The 23,077-nt window shown below is 41.1% G+C and overlaps 1 protein-coding gene across 1 annotated transcript in view; it reads right to left on the reverse strand.

Annotated features, from left to right (window-relative positions):
* The window catches only part of AKAP1 (A-kinase anchoring protein 1), a 43,987-nt gene that overhangs the window by 19,576 nt on the left and 1,334 nt on the right, over positions 1-23,077 (reverse strand). Inside the window, exon 2 of the mRNA XM_036754209.1 lies at positions 354-2,047. Within this exon, the coding sequence (XP_036610104.1) occupies positions 354-2,025 (1,672 nt within the window). The 5' untranslated portion in view covers positions 2,026-2,047. The remainder of the gene's footprint in view (positions 1-353; positions 2,048-23,077) is intronic.

Here is a 23,077-nt window from a genome sequence, read left to right on the forward strand (position 1 = left end):
CAATAACAAGCCTGATTTTCAGAGGTTATTTTCTACAGAGGAACACATTCAACACTGTTCCAGGGAAGGTTTCATCCACTTGACCCAACGAAGTCATCTAAGAGCCCTCAGATATACCTTAATTACACAGCCCAGCTGCTAAGGATACATTATCAGACAGTCTCTTGGGTCATAAGAGTTGGAAGGATGAATTTTAAAAGGCACAATGCAAAAAAACTCAAGTCATGGGTCTTTAAAAAACAAATAAACCACAAAAACCCTTAAAAAAAAACAGGCTTGTTGAGAAGCAGGGGCCAGAATAAAGGGGAACCCACTCCACTTTTGCACTGTACGTAACTTTAAAACATTCCTACCTCCAGACTGATCAGCCTCTGTCTCTGTGGTCCATCTATCCTCTGTCCCCAAGTCAGAGGACTCCCCCTTCAGCACTCCATTGCTATAGGACACAGTCCTTTCCAGCAATGGAGGGGTAAGTGGCTTGTTGCTGGGGCTTAGGTTGGGCTCCGAGGAAGAATCTTCTATCCCAGAAGTGCCTGCAGAATCTGAACAATTACCAGAAGAGGATACTGACTGAGCCCTCTGGCTGTCCTCTGACATGCAGGTGACACAGCTGGTATCCTCTACTCTGATGTTGGCCTCCTCAAATGACTCACTGTGGTGGATGACTTGGGGTGGGCATGCTGCCAGGGAAATACGCTGGGCAGAATTCTTTGGCCTGCCATCAAGGGCAACTGTGGACATGAGACTATTCTTCAGACAACTCACATAGGTCTTCTGCTTGTGAGCGAGGTCCTCCATCTGGTGGCTGGGCAGGGGGCTGGCTACTTCTGGTTCTACTGTCTCTCCTGCTGCCATCGGTGCTTCAATCACAGCCCTGCTGGGATCTGAAGAGTTCTGCTCCAAGACAGGTTTCTGGCTGGCTAGGGCAAAGCTCTCCTCCTCCACTGGGCTTTCAACCCAACTTGCTGAAGGTTGACAGTTGTGTTGCTTAAGGTCACCCACTGTTTTCCCTAGTACTTCTTCCTTTGCTGCTAAGATCACTTTGGAAATGATTTGCATGGCTGCCTGCTCAAAATCCTCTCTGATCTCTAGAGAGCTTCCCTTCTTCAGTTCCCCTACAAAGTGGTCCCCATCTAGGTATCCTTCTCCAGATCTGCTACCTCTGACCTGATCAACCAGTGCTTCTTCCTGAGACAATTCTGCTTGAGTTGATTCTATGAAACTATTCAATACTTTTCCCAGGCACTCTTCCTTCTGCAATGACCTGACTCCCCGAGATCTATTCTCCTTCCCTTTTTCTTCTTCCCTCATGGCATCCTGTTCGGGAACTCTGTTCTTGGATTCAGAACCAAGGTCATGGGACAAGTCACCTTCTTCAGACACACTCTCTCCCATGGCAGCATCACCTGTTCCTTCTATTCCACTTGTCTCCTTTACCTTCTCCAAAGGGCCATGCTGCTCGGAAGGGACCTCCAAATGGCCTGGCCAGTCCTTCCCAGGTAACTGACTGAATGGGGAGTCTTGTTTTTGTAGTTCTACAGCTTCATGGGGAAACGAAGCATCCTTCAGGAGTGGAAGTGAAGATTCTTTAGGAATAGATCTCGTTTCCTCTTGAGATGCTGCTTTTTCCAATTTTCCACTGTCTTCCTTGCGTGAGCTCAGTCGGAGTTTTGTGTCTGTGGTGCCAGAGAAGGTGCTAGAAGAATCTGATTTTCTTGGAACCAGATGTGGCTGTGATGGTATAGTTACAAGTTCCATGGAAGATTTACCCATAGTTACCATCTCTTTTTCTGGAGGCCGTGAACCATCTGATGGCAAAGGCACTACTCTGGTGTAGCAGACATCTTCCCTCAAGAGGGATTCCTCAATTGGGGTGTCTGTCCTAAGATCTTTGGCTGTGGCCCCTGCCTGCCTGTCACGACTGCTGACATGCTCTTTTTTTCGAGAGAAAAACCACCACCAGCCGATGAGTGCCAACACTCCAGGCAAGGCCAAGGGGAAGATTGCACGGAACTGTATGGCCATCCTGGAGATTCTGTAGTTACACCTATAGAAAATGAGAAAGTAGTACAAGTCAGAAGAAGGTCGGTTATCTAGCCAAACAAAAACTTTTCACAAGTTACCTACTCTGCTATTTCTAGCCTCCTACTACAGCACAAATGCAGGAGGGGAAAATTCAGTACTGGTTATACAATGAGCACTATAAAAATGAGTTATTATTCATTCTTTCTGCCCAATACACAGCCCATTCAGAGATTCCTTTACATTGATGACTTAAATTCTAATCTGATCACAACTCTGATGCCAACCTGCCCATTCAAAAATACATCTCAATTCAAATCAATGACCAAAAAAAAAAAAAAAAACCCAACCTGCAGAGGTCAAGATACTGTCCCCTTCTGGAAATTCTGGCTAGTGAAGCGACATCGTGGTATAGTAAATAGAGCTCTGGACATGGAGTCAGAACTGGCTTCCAAATCCCACATCTGATACTAACTGGGGAAGCACCGGCAAGGCTTTTAATGTCTCAGTCTCCCTTTCCCCAGCTGTCAATTGGGGCTACCTGGAGTTGTGACAATCAAGGTGGTAGTGTGTTTTGTAAATCTTCAATCACTGTATAAACATCACTTGTTATTGTCTGCCTATTCAATGCACTTTCCATTCAGATATTCCTCTACAACATTCTAACTTATACTCAGATCTCATTGCAACTGACACTAACCTCTCCATCCAAAAACTTGGCTCAAATCAACATATTTATTAGCACCTGCTATGTTTCAAGTATTAGGAAAATGAATAGAAAGAGCAAACAATCCCCACCTTCAAAGGGGAGAGGCTACAACATGTACAAAGAAGTTAAATACAAAAATGTCAAAAATGATGGGGGAACATAAGGCAAGCTCTTGACAGCGTTCTAGGCACATGGATAAGGAATCTGAATAAAGCAAGAATGCTATTATAGCCGGAAACAAGGGAAAGGGAGGACACAAGGAAAGACACATGAGAGAAGCAGCACCTGAGCTGGAAGAGAAGGATTCTGGGAGGATGATACATATTCCAGGCCTATGCAAAGGCTCAAAGAACTGGTATCTTAAGAGTTCAGGCAACAGCCTGCAACCCTGGATGGTTGGAATGCAGAGTAGATGGGGGAGGCAAAATAAAGATGTTAAGGTTCCTAAGGGCCAGAGTGAAGAATTTCTATTTTCTTCTAGACACAACAGGCAGCCTTTTAAGCACAGTAACATGGTGAGATCTGTGATCTAGGAAGATTTTGGCAGCGATGTGGTGAATGCACTGGAGGGGAAGAGACTAGCTGTAGGGAAAACAATCCTCAGGTTCTTATGATAGTCCAGAGGGGTAGTAGCAAGAGACTAAAATTAACATAATGGGCAATGAATCAGAGAGGAGGGGACAGAATTGAGATATTTTATAGAATAGGACACAACTGATGGCATATGAAGATGAATAGTCCAGGATGAATCTAAGGTTATGAATCTGGATGTCTGAGAGACTAATAATGCCAGGTAGAGGATGGGGGAAGAGAAGATATGTTTGGAAAAAGGGCTAAGTTCAGTTGCGATGTCGGTGGGGACATCTAGGTATTCAGGAAATGCAGACTCGAGTTTAATAAAGATGAAGCTAGATATCTAGATCTGGAAATCAGCTGTGTAGTGATCACTGAAACCAGAAGAACCATGCAGTGCTAATTGAACCCATAAGAGCTAATGAGATCACCAAGGGAGAGAATATAGGGAGAAGAGAGCCTTCTGGATTATTTACACTTAAGGGTCAGGAGACATATGATGGACAATGAAGGAGACTAGAAGGAACAGAGAGACAGGAAGAAAACCAAGAGAAGAAAGATTACCTAGAATGGAGTAGTCTGTAATAAATTGCAGAGATCAAAGAAGACAAGGACCCAGAAAAGGTAACTGGATCATTGTTTGGAGAGAGAATTTTTCTGAAGAGTGAAAGGCTAATAGACCTGAGTGACAGAGGTTGAAAAGTGGACAGAAAGTAGAAGCAGAGAATAGAAATTCTTAGGGTTTTAGCAGTGAAAAGGGACAGAGATGGGGTTTGTTTGTTTGTTTTTACAAAGGTAAGCTCTGAGTATGTGCTTTTGCTTCCTTGAACCAATCAACAAATGAGAACTTCTGGGGAGAGAAATACATGCTACTACAGTCCTTGAGCTCCAAGAACTTACTTTTTCTTGAGGCTGCTGGTTAACTTGCCACCTTTTCTCTGCTATCACTCACTTGATTCTCTGAATTCCTCCTTAGCATTTAATGCCTACATGCCTTATATCACACCAATCACAGGCTCAGATACACATGTTCTGTCTCCCCTATACACTTCCTCGGGTATGGACAGCAACCTTTGGTATTCCCCATGTGCATGAAGTCATCAGTCAGTATGTGATAATGGCTTGGTCCATCCTTCTTAGACAACTTTCCTCATGTCTTCTCAAGGATCCCTAGAGGTTAGGTTTTATAGTCAACTCGATTATTCACACTAACAGTTGAAACAATCCCAGCCAATTCATAATTCAAAGAACCCAGGTCTCATCTGGGTTTTAAATGCCAATCTACTTCTAAAATGAAGTTAAAATAAGTTAAGTTAAATATAAGACCTCTCAAGGGAGACATTAAGAAAACTGATTTCTTAGTATTTGCCTAGCCTTCAGCCTTCCAAGGAAGCACGGAGGTTAAAGACAGAAATTCAAAGGTCCAAGATATACCATACTATTCATGGCATTCTTCTGTGGTAGCAAAGCAACCAGACACAACAACAGCGAAGGAATGTTTTGCTTGAATTTCCCTTTCTTATGGAGGGCTGTCTACGGTTCTATGGGTAGAGGTATTTTTAGTGCCAAAGGAAACTCTCCTAAGGAGCAAAGACCCTCCATTCATGTAGATTAAGCATCCACTCAACAATTTATAGTCATAAGGAGCTGTTTCGGGCTAGGAGGTCAAGTGACTTGCCCAAGGCCACATGGCCAGAATACCTCAGAGGCAGAAAGTAAATACGGGTCTTCCTAATGCCAAGGAGAGGCCCTTGTTGTCTCTATCAGAGTTTATAAAATGCTACTAAAAAATAAAAAAGGTAAGATGACTAAGTTATAAAACTTCTAAGGGATTCTACCCAGCTAAAATTGAATAGATTAAGTACAGTCAAAGTCAAGCCCCCAAACAAGACCTGCCTAGTGTGAAACCAAAATCTCAATAGGCAAAGAAGACTTACAGGTATCATTAGTATATTATTCAGCATAACAAGTCTTTATCAAATATTCTCTTTTTAAAGTCATATTTTCCATCATCCAGGATCTGGCAGAAATCAGGCTGCAAATTGAAAAGTAAGGGAAAGGAAGGGGCTAGGGTCATAGGCATTTATAATCTTTGCCTGAAGACTTAGGTAGGTTGGGTTCTTGAAAGTTTAGATTTCACTGGATTTGGAAAATCTTTGGGGAGAGTCTAGGTATCTATGGGTAGGGGACACAGAACAGAGAATGTGGAATCTCCTGGGGGAGGGAGGAGACTTTTTTTTCCCCCTTCATAGACCCCTTTTTTAAAAAAAAAAGTCACTGACATTCTAAGGATTGGGAGAACAGACTTCAAGAAGTTAAAGGATAAGAGAAGAGAACCCAGAGTGACTGTGATACCACCTTCATTTTTCAGGTGATCAACCATATTTCCCTAAGCATCAGTCACATTTTCTAACTAGAGCCACCATGCCTTCTCTCCCTCCCTCTCATCTCTTTCCCTCCTCCGAGGTTGCTTGTCGCTGTAGTTTCAGTGTGAAGGGCATAGTTTTTGTTCAGCTCTCCTACTTTGCAGTCACTCAGTGCAGGGCTATTGCCAATTCCAGATTTAGACTGAGGATGTCTAGAACCAGCTGTCAGCAGCTGAGACAGAGAGGTATTCGTGCACTACTTCTCCATGCAAGCATGATCACTGTCCCATTTATACTTTTACTCAGCACTAGGCTTCTAAGAAAGGGTTAATTCACCTACCCACCTCCCCAGCCCCCATCTCCTAGTCTGACTGTTCTCTCAAGAAGCTATTCTTCTCACCTAGTGCTACTTTATCAGGCCAGAGCCATCTACGGTACACAGCTGCTCATGTTCACACTGGTGGCAGAGGGAGAACTACACCACAAAGCAAAATAGCCTCATTCTAACAGAACAGTGATCATGGATCTAGAATGAGGAACTTTAGAAGTTACCTAATCCAACACCTCCTCATTTTATTTCTCAATTTCTGATAACCATTTCAGGTCTGTCAATCAGGACCACTTCAGGCCTGTAACTAGAATGTTATTCCATTACACAATGCTCCTCTCTAGGGCAGTATTTCCTATCTATAAATCCTGATCATAGCAAGGAAAGCCTTTCCTACCTTGCCTATGAAGAGGATCATTCCTGCTCAAGCACAGCCAATAACCCCCTAAACCCCTGCCCCTTCCTTCTATCCTCTGGGATCAGAGCCTAAGCCTGGAGAGGTGTAGCATCTCATCTAAGTAATTCTAATACTGGGCACATTCACCAGCCTGGACAAACACTGCCTGGAGGGTTTTGTCTTTCTCCAAGTAGATGCAGGCCCTTACTTCTACCTCATCTCTTTTGTCTTTTGGGATGCCCCTTTCTACTATGAAAAAGTTAACAAGGGCCCCTCTCTCCACCTCCTTCCCATGGAGAAAGGCCTGAGGTTTCTGTTGTTTGCCACTAGGGAGTTATGGGGGCAGTGGATAAAGCACTGGGCCTGGAGTCTGAAATATCAGAATTCAAATCTGACCTCACTTACTAGCTGTGTGACCCTGGGCAAGTCACTTAACCCCTGCCTGCACATGCATAAAAACCAGAGAAAGAAATGCCAAACCACTCCAGTATCGTTGCCAAGAAAACCCCACAGACAGTTGGTCCAACAGGGTTACAAAGAGTTAAATATGACTGAACAAGAGAGTTATGATCTCTCAAAAAAAGGATATTTAGCTATATCTTCTAGTCAATCTCCAGGGACAAGTTCAAGTCAACAAACATTTACTATCAAGGTAAGGACCAGGTGCATCAATAGATGCAAAAGCGTTATAATTTTACTTTGAAATAAAGATTTTTATCTTATCGCTCTTTTCTTCGAATTATGGACTTTTTAAATATGCACTACATCAACAGAGATGGCTTGATCCTAGGAGATAATCTTAAATTCAGGTCCTTCTTGTGTCAAAAGGCCTACTATGAAGAAGGCACAGAGAGAGGATACCAAGACTGCCCTCAAGGAATTTACTTTCCATCAGGTTATGCAATTAAGACAATCTACTCTCTGTGTTCTTCCTACAAATAAAAGGATATTAAAGGAAGACAGAACCCATTTCTCCAAGTAACTAACTTACCATCAAACAGAAAAGGGATTAGATTTATCCTGCTCAGCTCCAGATGGCAAAACTAGAAATAGCAGATAGAGAAGATTTTAGGCTTGATATGAGGGAAAGCTATCCAGGTGTAGAATTAGTTGCTTGGGGAAACAGTCCTTCAGTAAAGAGGTCTTTGACTATCCCAGCGATCTTTATCATGAACTTCATGAAAAGAAACACCAATAAGCTTTGGAAAGATGAACTTTTTTCTTTTTCTTTTTTTTAAGCTCCATATGTCTTTAAGATTAAAGATACATTATCCCAGATTTCATGGATAGAGTCTTGGATTGGTGTTCAATTTTCTCGCTGAGCCAGACTTGGCTTCGCCCTTAGAAGTAGTGTTTTCTTTGTATTTATGTTTTAGATTTGTCTCCCTTTTTCCAAAGGACTGAATGAAGCTATCACCCAATGCATTCTCTTTAATCTAACTTGGTGCTATTTCTTGTGTCCTAGAGAGGACTACTATAAAGGGAATGGCTTTTTGAGAACCCTTCTCAGGTTCTAGGAACTCAGTAGGGCTGTGGCATTATCAGAAGAAAAAACTTCTGGTTTTCCACTGCTCTTCAATCTTCAGAGACAGCAGATACAAGAGCACTGGACTTGTGAATCAGGAAGACCTAGATTCAAATCCTACCATAGACAATGATTAGTTGGGTGGCTTTTCTATAAAAAGTCTCATTCTTCACCCCCATTCCCACCCACCCAAGGTTGAGGGACAATCACTTCACATGTCCTGCACCACACACCTAAAAAGAAAGATACCTGACAAAATGAAAAAGTGGGAATGCCTCAGAGAAACTCAGAAAGCAAAGTATATAGAATGACCATCATGAGGTAAAAACGCTAAAAAAGCTGCCCAGGAGACTAGGGGAAACAGTTTCTTCTCCTGTTGGTAGAAAAGTTGGAGGATTATATATAGGTACAATACTGAACAGCAGTTGGGGTTGTTCCTGTATTTCACTTACCACTTTGTTATGAAGGAGGGCATAATGTGGAAGAAGGGGGTACAGGAGAGGAAATGACCGGCTTTAAAAAAAAAAAGCATCTATAAAACTTTAAGCAAAAGGCTCCTAAGATAAAAATACTAGGAAAAGCCCAACTCTAAGGGAAAGATTAGGCTGTTTTGGATCTGAATGCATTAAGTTTTTGCCTGCTTATTTTTAGCAGGACCATTTGCCTGGGAATGGAAGCTTGCTGACTTGACTAGTTGCCAAAACAGTCCTAGAAGCCTAAAAGCAGGCCTGTGCCACGCCCCCAGTCTGTCACACCATTCATGTGCTTACTAAGTTAGAAGGAATGCCCCTGAAGAGGCCTTGTACAGCACTAAGCCTTAGAACACAGGGCAGAGCAATCGTCTGATGCCACAGGCCTTCTCAGAAAAGCATCTGTCAAGAGACTGTCAAGACTCTCCAGAAACTACAGTTTTGAAAGCAATCCACTGCCTTCGGCTACACTGAGGTATTAAACTGGCAGAAGAATGAAGCAGAAGAGCCCTTTCCCATGTGACTAAGTCAATGTGGCTGTTGAGTTATTACCAAACATACAAATGCATGTGACTGGTGGGACCTCAATGAGTAAATATGCAGAGTTAAGGATTAAAGAGTAATAATTCTTGCCTGGTGGCAGCCTGTACAAATATAAGGGGGAACACTTTGTATTTTGTGCTCTAAATGAGAGCCGTCAGATATTGGAAACAGAATGTTCCCCCCTTAAGTAGTCAAAGCACAGAGGATTGTGTCCAGAGGCTCCCCAGAGTGGAGTAGAAAGATGCTCCACAGTTTGGCCATTTCAATAGTATCAAACATTTAGAACACATCAGGAGAGGCAGTTATTTTTATCTTAAAAAGTTAGCAAAATTGTTACTATCTTGCTAAATTTAATATATACTTTCCCCCAAACTAACAGAAGTTCAGATTCATATGTAGAAAATAAAAGATGAAAAGTGGGCAGAATGACTTCATATATATAATCGACACCATATTGCTTTCCTTCTCAAGGGGTGGGTAGGAGCAGGGAGGGAGAGGATTTGGAAGTCAAAATTTTAAAAAATGAATGCTAGAAAAAAATTTAATGTAATTGGGAAATATTTAATGAAACAAATTTAAAAATATACATTTTTTAAATGTAGCCAGGAAGAGAGCAAAGGACCAACTTTAGAATGTAAGAAGTGGTTAGGAGGGAAAGCAGACTTAGTCTAGCCCTTTGATTTCACAACTGAGGAAAGAAAGTAGGGCCCACAAATGTTCGTTAATTGTCCAAGGCTACCTTGGTGGAAAGGACACTAAATGAAGATCAGGGTTCTAATCCTAGTCCTGCTATCAGCAAGCCATAAGACAGAGAAAAATCACCGACCCCTCTCTAGTTGTTTTTCCTCCAATGATCTCTTCTAGCTCCGATTCCGTGGTTCTAAAATTCCATGTTCTAGAGTATTTCTGCCAACACTTGTTTTAGGAGGCTAATAACCTCAACAACCGCTGTAACTATTACAGCATCTATGCACCTTTTCCTGAAAATCTGAGAGAACCCTTTGAAAAAATTTCCAAATGTTAAATCTGAAGTATAGAGTAGTAGAAATAATGCTGGCCAAGAAGAAAGGGTGACCCAGCTTCTTCCAAATCCTGCCTCAAACACTTGCTAGCTATGTGGCCATGTTTCTCCGAGCCTCAGTTCCCTCATCTGTAAAAACAGGGATAATACATCTAGTACTTGGAGAGTTATTGGAGAGAATGAGATAATGTATGAGAACACTTTAAAGCATTATTCATATGCTAGCTATCAGTCCTCGAAGACCTGTCAAAATGAAAATATTCAATTGATTTACATCTGAGAGCTACTGGTGAAACCAATGTTACTCTACTTGGACACATGGTTATATCCAGTAGACTAACGGAGATACAAATTTAGAAGTCTGCATTTCGGGATCCCATTAGGGATTACCAGTTAAATAACCCATGCATTCATTCAACAAATACTCAAATTCCGGCTGTGTGTGACAATTAGATATTAAGATCTGGTCCCTGTCTACCATGAGCCTAAAATCCAATACTGGATTTTATACAAGTCATGACAACACGAGGCATTACGTACAACTCCCAGACAGAGTGTGGTGGAGAGAACACGAGCTTGGAGTCTGAACACATCAGCTTACTTCTTGGGTGACCTTAGGCAAGTCGGTCATTTTGCTGCACTGAATTTTAGTTTCTTCATCTGTAAAATGAAGTTAGCCTTTGACTTCTAAGATTTCTTCCAGCTCCTGTTCCTATGATTCATATAAATAAGAGGTAAGAGTGCTAGCCGAGCTCAGAGGAGGATGGGGGTGATTAGGGAAAACTTCCTAAAAGGTAGGATCTGAGATAGAGACTTGAAGGATAGATATAAGTTTTTAAACAGGATTGATAGGGAAAAGGAAAACTGGCCAAAATATTCCAGGTTTAAAACAACCAAAAAAACCCTAACATACACTAAGAGACAGAGAAGCCAAAACAAGACACCTCTGAAGTACCAGTGAGAACAAAAGGGTCAGAGAAAAACAGAACAGTAGAAATCGTGTTGGGGAGCAAGCAGACTGTAGAAAGCATGGAATGCCAAGCTAAAAAGTTGGATCTTCATTCCATAGGCAACTAGAACTGGGAAGGCTTGTAAGCAATGGAAGTAATAATGTATCCAAGTAAATCTTTATCTAAGCCCTTGTGTACAGGGTGAACCCATGAGAAATAATATACTATGTATTCTCCAGGCAAAATGGATGCAAGTCCTTTTCCTCTAAGGAGATATTTTAGAAGATAGTGAGAAGGGAGAGACACGAACAATAATAAATGAAGTAATGTGAACCACTTCCCTGGCAGCAGATGCCTCCTACCTTGCTGGAAATGGTGTTAGATCCTAGTCACGGAGCTTGGGGATGCCACGTTTGGGCCCTTTCCCCCCAGCCACATGGCTGTGGGCTGCCGCCCAGGCCAGGGTTTAGAGTGCCGGAGCCATGCCTCAGGTTTCTAAAGGGACTCCAAGAGCAAGCCTGCTGTTCAGAGTACAAAAGTGGCCCTAATAAACTGACTTATAGCAACATCTTAAAAGTTCCGAACTAGCTCACAGTGGGGCTGTGATGCTGGTTACACCCCATTGTTTCCACACCCTTGATTATGATCACCTAGGAAAAGCAGTCACGCATCTTTGGTCCCTAGCCTGTCCTCTTAGGGGGCTGAACTGCTGAACTTGTTACAAACCAAATGCACCCTATTCACACCAGCCAGCCAGACACATGTACCTCAGGAGCTTCAGATACCTAAAATACCATTTAAAGCTCTCCTCAGCTGGGGCCCAAGTTTAATCTGTAGGCATGGTCAGGGTGGCAAGGCTTGATCAGTTAAACATCTCTACCCTTCACTCCCTACCAGATGGAGATATCGGATGTCAACATAAAGGTTTAAGGAAGGCATATCTGATGTGATATGAAGACCATAAAACTCTTTCTACTCAGCCATCTCTGAACAAGACTAGGGCTTTCGCAAAGCTTGCGGAACTCTCTCTAGTCCAGTACTATTTAAACTTGTAACTAAGGTAGAACTAGAACCAATAGGTAAAATTTACAGGGAGGCAGATTCTAGCCTCGAGAGGCAATGACCTCTTCCTTACCAGAAGGGTTCAAATTCACACAAGAGGATAGAGGATGACCTTGATTGCTGTAAGAAGAGATTTTTGAACTTGGCAGTAGTTGTAAAGTCTCAGATGTCATCTGGTCAAACTGTAAGATTCTAGAATTCCCATTCAGGAGACCTCATCACCATAGGAAGGAACCGTGGTACAGTGGAACACTGGATTCCAAGTCCAAGGATCTGAATTCGAATCCTGAATGCCACTTTAACATTTGTTTTACCTGACCACTTAAATCACTTTGACCTTTAGGTTTATCTCCCCCTCGGTAAAATGACAGTTGGACCAGATGACCCAAGGTATCTGATAGCTCTAAATCCTATTAACAATATACTCATAGGAATTAAGATAGGAGTATGAAGACAATCTTAGGCAGACTCAGAAGTTTAACAACTGAGTCAAAAGCATACTAGCTTCCTAACTGTGCCATATCCTCTCCTTCTATCCCATTGTCTAAGGACAAATGAGAGAGACAGAGACACAGAGAGAGACACACTAATACTTTCTATGAAAGCCATCTTTTACTCATTGCAGGGAAGAGAAATTGCCGAAGCCTTCTCTCTATTCAGACATTCTACTTTCAAAGAAAATACTCAGTTAGTTTCTAACAAAGCTCAATTCTATACTAGCTGTTAGGATGCTTTCTTAAACATTAAATATTAAGCGAGGTCTGTGATCTCATGGCCAGATAAGGCCACATGGGATATTCAGAATAAAAGGAACAGAGGTGTTGGTTTCTGGCAATAAAGGGGGCTGGGGAATAAGCCTAACACCCCCCCAATCACAACAGTATTAATGCTGAAAAGGAGCTGTTCAGAATAGTAGAGACTGTGGGTCAGTAATTGCAGAATTCTTCTGTATAAGGCATCCAGGGTGAATTTGCTGAGAAAGCTGGAAAGCAAGCTTTTTAGGTGAGATCACACTACTATCAATTCTTTTCAGGGTCTAAGCTATAGACATACACCTCTATTTCTCAAGGATTTTAGTGGGCAAACACATGAGATAAGGAAGAGCAAGCCAACTTCTTCAGACAGTATGCTCCTCCTGTTCTAGGGGCACTCTAACCATCTTTGTCTCCCTCTTGTCCGATACATAAAAGCCATTCAGTAGGATGTTTGTTCATGATATTGTATGAAGACTCAAAGCACCTGGATTCCTCATCCCTCGCACCAGCGTTGAGATGAGGTAAAAGAACTCTTATCTCCACATAACAAAGGGACAGCAGCTACCCTACAGCTTTTAAAAAGCAAATCAGAAGAGACTAAGAGAGACCTGTATAGGACAGGCTGTCCATGGCAGGAAAGCTAGGGAAGGAAAAAGCAGGCCCTCGATGCCTCAAGGTCAAAGTGCTGAGGCTGCCAACAACAAGCCCGTTCCCAAACCCCATGAACTTAACAGAAAGATCAAATCAGTTCTTGATGCATTTTAGAAAATCCAAGGACAGAGGCTGCTTCTGAATTTTATGCCAGGAAAAAAAATGGTATGCAGTAGTATACTAACAGCATGCATACAAATGTGAGCAAACAGGAGTTCATCCTATATCACGTTTTCTTGGCAAAGGTGGCTTGCCAAGTAGCTACCACAAATAATTCACTTATCCACCTGGTCCTTTTCCAGAACCTCTCTCACCCTTTCCCCTCTCCACCAAAACCTTCAAAAGTTGTTTCTTCCTCCCCAAATGTCTCCCCTTGCGACAGGTTCTATTTTCTTCCTGGCCCCCCAATTCAGCCCTGGGTGTTTACATAAAGGGGGTAGGTAGCTCGGCTCCCAGCAATGGTTACAAGTAAACAGTAAGGAAGACCTGTTTTTCAGGAAGAACAATAGAGTCGTCCTAGTTCTTTAAAACTGCTCAGTGAAACAGCCTTGGCTCTTCAGCCAACATAAAGCCCAGCGACACATAGCACCTTATATGGCCAGAAGCCTCCCCCACTCTCAGAATCAAATGCATGGGCTGCAGTTCTCAATTCAGGAAAGTAGAGAAGGCTGGGAGGAACAAATACTTTCTCTTAAAACTCAAAGATTTCAGTGCCATCCACCATTTTCAAAGTGTGATATCTGATTCTATTTCTCTGCTCTAATAGCAGCAGAAATACTTCATCTCTGCTATTCTTCAGTCCTTTTGTTTTCCCCAAGCTGGCTTAAATAACTTGACATACACCAGAAACACAGGGTGGGATGGAGGGAGAAGAGAGTCTGTTGAGAATCCTGCTTCGACTTCCTTAATTCTTTTCCATAAAGCCCCAAAGACTATTTCCAGAAGGGAATGGTCTCTACACCTCCTGGACTGAAGCTACTCTGGTCCAAAGCAGCCCTGGACCCTTTGACCACACTCAAGCAGCACTCCTGAAGTGGGGCTCGATGGCTAAAAATAGTCAGGCAGCACATGATCGTAACCTATGTCAAAGTCAGAGGACAAAGCAGAGAAGTTATATTCATAGCTGGTATTCATAGCTAGGCTGTGCTTCCCGGGAAGGATGAGAGCTGAAAACAAGTCTGCATGCAAATCTGCCTAGGTCCTAACCACTCAGTTCAACTAGGAAGTAAGTACACACACCAGGCTCCATGTTTCTTGTGACTGTTCAATCAGTTTTCAAAAAGAACACAAGCCAAGGGTGGGAAGTTATACAGAGACCAAAGATAAAGAGGGCAAGCCTATAAAAAGCACAGGCCAAGTCTGCCGATGGACAGAATAGTGTTTTGTTACCGGCTTACAGGCAGGAAAACCAGCCACAAAAAAAAAAAAATTCAAGAATATAACAAAGTTGTGTAATCCTCATAACTACTCTGGACCCAAGAGAAAAGAGATCAGGAATGTACCTCTCTCCTTTGGGGGAGGGAATAGAGAAAAGCGAGTACATCAGAAAATTACTGGTATAAAACCTGAAAGCATTAATGATGTTTTTAAAAATGATAACCAAGTCATGTCCTACCCCTTTCTCTTCCCAAATCAAGTAGTTTTGAATCTTGGGTCCCTCCACTGCATTTTAGGCCTTATCTCCCTACCAAGATCCAGAATCCTCACACTGGCCTCTTAAAAGTTTGGCAGCTACCTGGATCACTATCATGTCGGTGGCTAAAACTAAGCACGTTGGAGACCAATCTTATGAACCAGATATGAAACTATAGGTATTTATGGGGATAGGGACTGGACCTGAGATTTCACTGTTATAAGCAACTCCCAGAGGAGGACAACACCTTCCACCAATGCAGAATGTTACCTAGAACATTATGACTTACTTGTCCAGAGTGACACAGCCAGGATGTGATCAGAAAAGGGACCTGGATCCTGGACTTAAATATGGATATTTATGTAATATTTTAAAGTTTTAAAGTATTTTAGTTTTCCAGTCTTTTAAGTTTAAATTTTAAAGTACTTTAAAGTTTTCCAAGCATTATCTAATTTAAGACTGATAACAATCCTAAAAGGTCCATACTACAATATTATCTCTAGGCAAATAGATGCTCAGAGATTAAATTGCTTGCCCAAGGTCACCAAGCTTCTAATGATCCAGGTGGGCTATAAACCAGGTTCAGTCTAGCTCACAATCCATCTTGCCTCTACACCTCTAAGGCAGGGATTTTGCACCTGGGATGGACAGATTTCAAGGAGTTCATAAACTTACATGGGGAGAAAACCCCAGAATCTTTATTTCCACTAACCTCTAACTGAAATGAAGCACCCTGAGCATTCCTCTGAATGGGGATCAATGGGTTCACCAGATTTCCAAAGGAGTCACATGATACTAGAAAAGGTTAAGAACCCCACACTAAGGGATGGCCTCAAGATTACCAGAAAACTAGTCTACTGTGTACAGGTGGTGGGTGTTTAGTCTGATTAAGCTGTTTTCAGAACAATTTTCTGGGCTATTAGAGACTAATGACACTTTACAGGCAATAGCCAGTAAGAGCTCAATGCAACAGCTCCTTTTTCAAGTGCCTTAACCTATGGCTAGCACATAAACAATTCATTGTACACCTAGAACAGTGCTTAATAAAATGTCTGTTGGGAAAGAAGGATATTTATAAGGTATCCCTAAATATACAGTGAGGAACATAATATTCCATAAAATATTTATGAAAGTTTTATTTGAATGGGAGAGGTGGGGGTAGAAATGTGAAATGTGGATGTTTTTATTCACAGGCAAAAACATCCACATTTCACATTTCCACCCCCACCTCCCCCATTCAAATAAAACTTTCATAAATATTTTCATCCCTTCAGCTCAGTCATTTTCATAGTCTTCAGGAGTCCTGACAGACAAGACCAAATGACCCCTACTGGAGTCACACTGGACTGGCTCACTTATCCCAGCAACGAACGAACAATCTGGTAGTTTTACACATGTAACACAAATCTGGAAGCAGGAAACATGGGTAAAGCCTTCTTGAACAGTTTTAAGTAAACTGTTAAATTCTTTTACTGACATTCAACTAATCTTAATGAAGCAACTATCATTACCTGGAAAGCACTAAGCTAGACATGCCAAATGAAGTTTAGCTAAGACTGTCCCTGCCTTCTTACAGCTTACAGTCTACACCTATAGTTCTCGAAGTGCAGTATGGGGATCTCTGGAAACCCAAGATCCTTTCGGGGGCTCCACAAGCTCAATACTATTTTCATAATAATTTTTAATTCCTAATACTGTAAATATCTATTAACAAAGCTCTTTGAGGAGTTGGTCTTCAATAATTTTAAGAGATTTTTAAGACAATTTTTAATTTTTATTTTTTATTTTAATTTTTAAGACAAAAAAGTTTTAGGACCACTAGTCTACACCACTATGCTGGATACCAACACAAAGAATTAGAAATGGGTTCAAGTCACAGGGAGACAGTTCAAAGGAACCCAAAGGATGAATTTTCTAATAACCAGAGCTTTTCAAAAATAGAATAAGTTGTCATAAAGTAGTAAGGTCTCTGTCACTGAATATTGTCAAGGATACTGTGGAAAGGAATCATGCAGCCAGGTAACTAGAACAACTTCTAAAATTTATTCCAATTCTTAGGCACAGGGTTTAAACAGACCTTACTCAATATCAGAATCCCTTATTATCTGGAAGTATGATCACAACTGATCCAATTCCAATATGCCCAGTACCCAACCAAACAAGACAAAAGCTAAAAAGTTACTCTCATCCTGAACTGAATTCCCTCTCAGTGACTAGCTGCCAACCACAGTGCTCTGATATCTAAATATGTAAGGACTTAGGCCTGGTTATCAGGGAGGGAGCAGAGTGAAACAACTCAAGCATCAAGTCATATTTCTTTTTATTGTGTATAATCCAACTGATTTAGCAGAAGTTAATCAGACTGGGAATCCTAGTTAGATGAAAGATGTTAAATAAGAAGGGGTTTGGTTTGGTAAAAGGTTAAAGACAAAAGTCTTCACAAGCATCTTATGACTCACAGCCAAGAACCAGAAGGTGTTATCACACTATAAATGGTTACCCAAGCCAAACCTGAAAGCTTGAAGCCTACAGCAGGCTCAAAGTTGTTGTAGCCTTTCATTTGCTGTGACTATTCTGTAAGTAGTTAGTCCCTAACTAACTTGATCTCTCTACTTCATAATTTAATGGCTCCTTCTCTCCTAATCTGTATATCAGGGTTCAGTTGGGGCCTTTCAGTATGTTATCACAGAGGAGTTCAACAAATAATTTGTCACCTAAGCTATCCGATGTGTGCAGTTACTTATTACCAAGTTTTCCTCCTTAAGAGATTTACATATGCAGAAGAAATGTATACCTACAAGGCATGACAAGCCGAGGTCTGTCTACCTGTTTCCCTAGTTACATAAAGAGGGAGGAGGAGAAACTGAAGGAGAAACATTTCTAAATGGCACAGTATTTAGGAGGATCAATGAATTGATACTGTCCTAAAGCAAAATTTTTTCTGCTCTGAGCAGCAGAACATGCCTGTACCAGATGGAAAAACTCACCCAAGAAAACAACCATCTGCAGTTCTTGTTAATAAAACAACAAAGTGGGTCTCAACCACCCAAATCCAGGCAAGAGGCTAGGTGATAAGACTGAATGGGATGTAGGATGCCCTTCTGCAGATGTTACTATGGCAAGAAGTCATTTTGGAAAAACACCCAAAGTCAAGGAACAGAAAGAATGGAAGGAGCTCTTAAACTACAGGAGAAGCTACACTGTGGTTTTATTTTGTTTTGTTTTCCTTGGGGACAGGATAAGTGAGACAGTTTCCAGGAAAAAAATTGTACCTAGAAAAATCCACTTAACTATTACTAGACAGCAGCTGGTTCACAAACAAATGCTGAATATTTTAAAAACCCCTGCAGTCTTCTCCTTTGAGGCCTTAAGCACAAACCAAAGAAGGTAAAGCAAAGAAAAAACCAGGCCACCAGAATAACGCTTTTGATTCTTTGGCAAGTATATATACCACAGTGCCTCTACCTCCTACTTAGGTTAGTAACAACGACTCTCCCCTCATCAAGACAACAAAGAAGGGAAAAAAGCCCATCCACACTGACTAGAACCTAATCTACGGCAAAAATAAAATCTGCTCTTATTATGCTTTCTCTGGACCAGCCTTGTAGGACTCAAGCCCTGCTGGTGGATGCTACTCCTGTCTCTCACTTTCACCAAAGCCCCAAAAAACTATCTGCTACAATCTCACTACCACCTCTGATCCACGACTAGACCCATAATCAAGGATTAGCAGTTCACATTTACATACTGAATTAAGGTTTGCAAAGTGCTCTACAACTATATTATTTGATTCATAAAATAACCTTGTGATATAGGCGCTATTATCCCCAAATGACAGAGAGGAAAACTGAGGACCAGAAGGGTTAGGTGATATGCTCAGAGGTCACACCATTGGTGTCTAAGGTGGGATTCAAATCCAAGTCTTCCTTATTGGGTCTACTCTGTTATTCACCATATACCTGCCCTCACTTCTGAGAATGTTGTTACAAATGGTTTAAAAAAAAAAAAAGCAAACAAAAACCAACTCGTGTTGTTGTCTTTGTATTTTTCAAGAGAGAACTCATAAATTCTATCCACGGCTTGTTAATCTCAGTCCTCCATTTAGGGACCTATAGTAAACCAAAATTTTGTAAACCTCTAGTAATAGCTACCATTCATAGAACATTTTGAGGTTTTGCAAAGTGCTTTACAAATATTTAATTCTTATTTGATTCTCACAACAATTCTAGGAAGTAGGTGCTACCATTATCCGCATTTTACACATAAAGAGACTGAGGCTAGAGAAAGTTGCTTGCCCAAAGCTCACACAGCTAGTAGGGATCTGAGGCAGAACTGGAGCTCAGGTCTTCCTGACCCAAGTCTAGCCTTCTATTGACTCTGCCACCTCTAAATTTTGTACTGTAGGACTACTTAAGCTAAGAGACTGTCTAAGAGACTCTATTAGAGATAAAGAAAAGGAAGTAAAACAAGTCAACCAATGAAAACATCAAGGCTTACTCACATACGGTACACACCAGCTAAACCTTCAAAGGTTCAATGTGAGTACCACCTGCCACCAAAAGCTTTTTCGAATTGCTCTGATATCGTGCATTCATCCAATCCATGTAACCAATTTCTATTTACTCTGTGTGTTACACCCCCTTCATAAGCTCCTTAAAGCCAAGGACCATCTTTTTGTATTCCCATGCTTCAAACAATATCAGACACATAGTAGCACTTGGTGTTTATTGACTCCTTGGAGCACTTCTACTTCTGCTCACAGTTGCCAAGATCAGTGTGGCTCCTTAGGAGAAACCAAGCTCCTCATTCTGTAGGGGAGAGAAACTGCGGCAAAGACAAGTGAAGTGACTTGCCCTAGGTGTCAAAAGTAGCAGTCAGGATTCAGAGGTCTTCTGATTCCAAATCCACTCAGCATATAGCTAAAAAAATGCCAGAAAATAAAGCCAAAATAAATGTGAATGTACTGTCATTATCCCAACATGAAACACCAATATTATATATGTGTGTGTGTGTGTGTGTGTGTGTGTGTGTGTAGTATGCTCTCTACACACACATACACACAACTAAGCCTCACAGCTCACACAGTTGAGAAACTGACATCAAGTATTAAGTGCCTATTACGTGCCAGGAAATGGAGACATAAAGACAAAAATAAAAGTCTCTGTCCTTGGGAAGTTTACAATCTATGTATAATAAAAATGCAAGGTTAAGGAGGAGAAACCAGCTCTTGCCTAGCTTATACACTATGTAATTCTAGCAAGATTAAGGATTGCTATCCAAGTCTGCTCAAGCCTATTCTCCCCTAACACCAAGTTCCTGAACTTTAGGGAGCTAAGTATTAAGTTTACCCAAGCAACCCTTAAGACAAAGCCAACCTGAGTATAGGCTTTTTAAAGAAACTTCATAAACTTCAAGTTATTAGTCAAAAGCAGCTATAGTTGTGTAATCCCAGTCAGTCCAAGCAAAAGGTCCATGCAGTTCACTACGGTTCAAAGTGAAATCATTTTAAATATTAATGCTCAGAACCTGACACTGGAATTTCATCACTAGTGTCCTTGGGAAACCATGATAACTGGGTATGGGCCTTTCAAATCAAGGCAGCCAGCCTCCATCAGCTCCCTAAAGCAGCTACAAAAACATTAAGTTAGTGCTGGGGGGGGGAGAGCGTGTAATAAGATAGAAGTGCTATTCCAGACATATTCAAGTATTTCCCACATTTAAAAAAAAGGAACACAATAAATGTTGGAGGGATTCTGGGAAAAGAGATACACGGAAGCAACGGGTGGAGCTTTTGACTGGCACAGGCATTCTGAAAAGCAATTTGAAACTACACCCTCAAAGTGACTAAACTCTTCCTATCCTTTGGCTTTATGATATTACTATTGGGTATGTTCCCCAAAAAGATCAAATTAAAAGGAAAAGGTCTTATTCTTACAAAAATATTTATAGCAGGCTTTTTTTTGTTTGTTTTTTTAGTGGCAAAGAACCAGACTAAGGGGTGCTGTTCAATTATGCCATATGGATATAATGAAGTATTATTATGCTGTGAGAAATTAATCAGTTGCAGAGAAACATGGGAAGATTTGTATAAACTGATCCAGAGAGAAGTGAACAGAACCAGTAGAAATATTTATACATTAACACTGTAAAAATGAACAATTTTGAAAGCCTCACACAATTATCCAAAGAACAATGAGGAATGCTACTCATCTCCTAACTGAAAGAGGTGATGAACTAATATGAAGAATGAAACATACATTCTTGAACATGGCCAAAATAGGAATTTTGTTTTGCTTGACTATATATTTGTTACATGACTTTTGTCTTGGGGGTGGGGGAGCTTGATAAAAGGGGGAGAAATTAAGCAACTATTTAACCACTGCCAAACTCACTCAAGTCAATTATCTACAATTTCTGGAGTATCATTTAATAGCACACTATTATAATAATTACCCTAGGAATTCTAGTACCTTTAAGTGATTTGCATACAGGTGGTAGGGTTTCAAGGGGGTCTTATTGTTGGCGCTCCTTATTTTATTACCACAATCCAAACAAGTTCTCTTTTCCACTACAAAGAGTGATGTATATTGGACTGAACAGTGGCTTTGAATCCTGGCTATGCTACTTAGTACTCTGTGCAACCATGTCCCTTCTCAACTACCTTACATTTATTCTGAACATAAGTATATACGTACACACTGTCTTCCTCATAAGCTGTAAGCTTCTTGAAAGCTGTAATATCCTTTCCTCCTTTTTTTTTTTGTATCTCCGATATCTAACACATAGTAGGCACTTTAAAAATGCTTGTCTTCAGTTCTCTTTGCCCCAGTCTCCTTTCAACCTTGTACTTGTAACCCCAGCAGCTTATCCAGCAAAGGGCACACAGAAGGGGCTTAATAAATGCTTATTAATTGATCCGTTAAAAAAAAAAAAAGAGGGGGTTCAACTAAAGAATCTCACCCTAGCACTACACTTCAGAGTCACCTAACTAGGAAGAGATAAGGTCCTTTTAAGAACACAATCCCATTTACTTGCACTTTAAATACAAATAATTACAAGCAGATGTTATCTTATTTGGAATAACTATCCTATTTTCTTTGCCTTACGGATCTGAAAAACTGCAGTGTCAAATGATATGGTTTGGTCCTTCTAAGTATTCTTAAATTCTGGTCCTTCTACTGCTACATGGGCTTTGAAAGGATAGAGGGCTGAGACCTCTCTGGAGGTGAACGGAAAGAAACTGCACTTTACTGCTAAAACCCAGAGTGAATCCAAATGAAGACAATCAGGTAATACCAAGTGACACTACAGGGTTTTTATTGTTTTTGTTTTAAATGGTACAAAGTATCATTTAAGTCAAGACCAGTTCTTTTCATTTCTAGCCAGCCAAAGCTTTGCTTTCTACACATAACATGGACTATGAACAATGGAAGAGCCAACAAGTTTTGGATTTAGTTCGTATTATAGATTATAAGTAACTCAGAAGTGATTCCTATATGGTTTATGCTTATCTAAATTGTGAACAAAGGGCCCTTCCCTTATTGGTGATTAAAACGGGGTGGGGGGGGAGGAGATTGCACAGGCTGTACAAAAACATTTCAGCTGAGATCAGTTTCACTTAATGTAACTACTAAAATACCAAGTAGTCTGTACTTAAGTTAAAGGACGATAGTTACACCAGCCTTGTTTCAAAAAAAAAAATCCACACCAACTAAACCAACTTAAAAGGTTTCCCTCTACGTGTTTCTACCTCCACTCAGAGCAAAGGCCACTAGTTATTAGCAACAGCAGATGGGGGAAAGTGGGGACCTGCTGGACAGGGCATCTGCTAGCAGAACTAGGATCAAAATGTCAGACTGTTTCTATTTTGACACCTGACCTTGCCCCCATTGCACACACCTTCTGCTTGCTGTTCACCTTCACTTCCCATCTCTGCCCCCAGGAAAGTGAGGGTGGAATAAGTTTTCCTAATGAAGGGGAAAGGAAAAAACAACTGGATCTCGGTTATATAACGTTCAGGCACTTCCCGTAGGCTCAATGAACAGCACAGAGCCAAAAAAACAAAACAAAAC

The sequence above is a fragment of the Trichosurus vulpecula genome, chromosome 4 (assembly GCF_011100635.1).
Source record: "Trichosurus vulpecula isolate mTriVul1 chromosome 4, mTriVul1.pri, whole genome shotgun sequence".
Lineage (NCBI taxonomy): Eukaryota > Metazoa > Chordata > Mammalia > Diprotodontia > Phalangeridae > Trichosurus > Trichosurus vulpecula.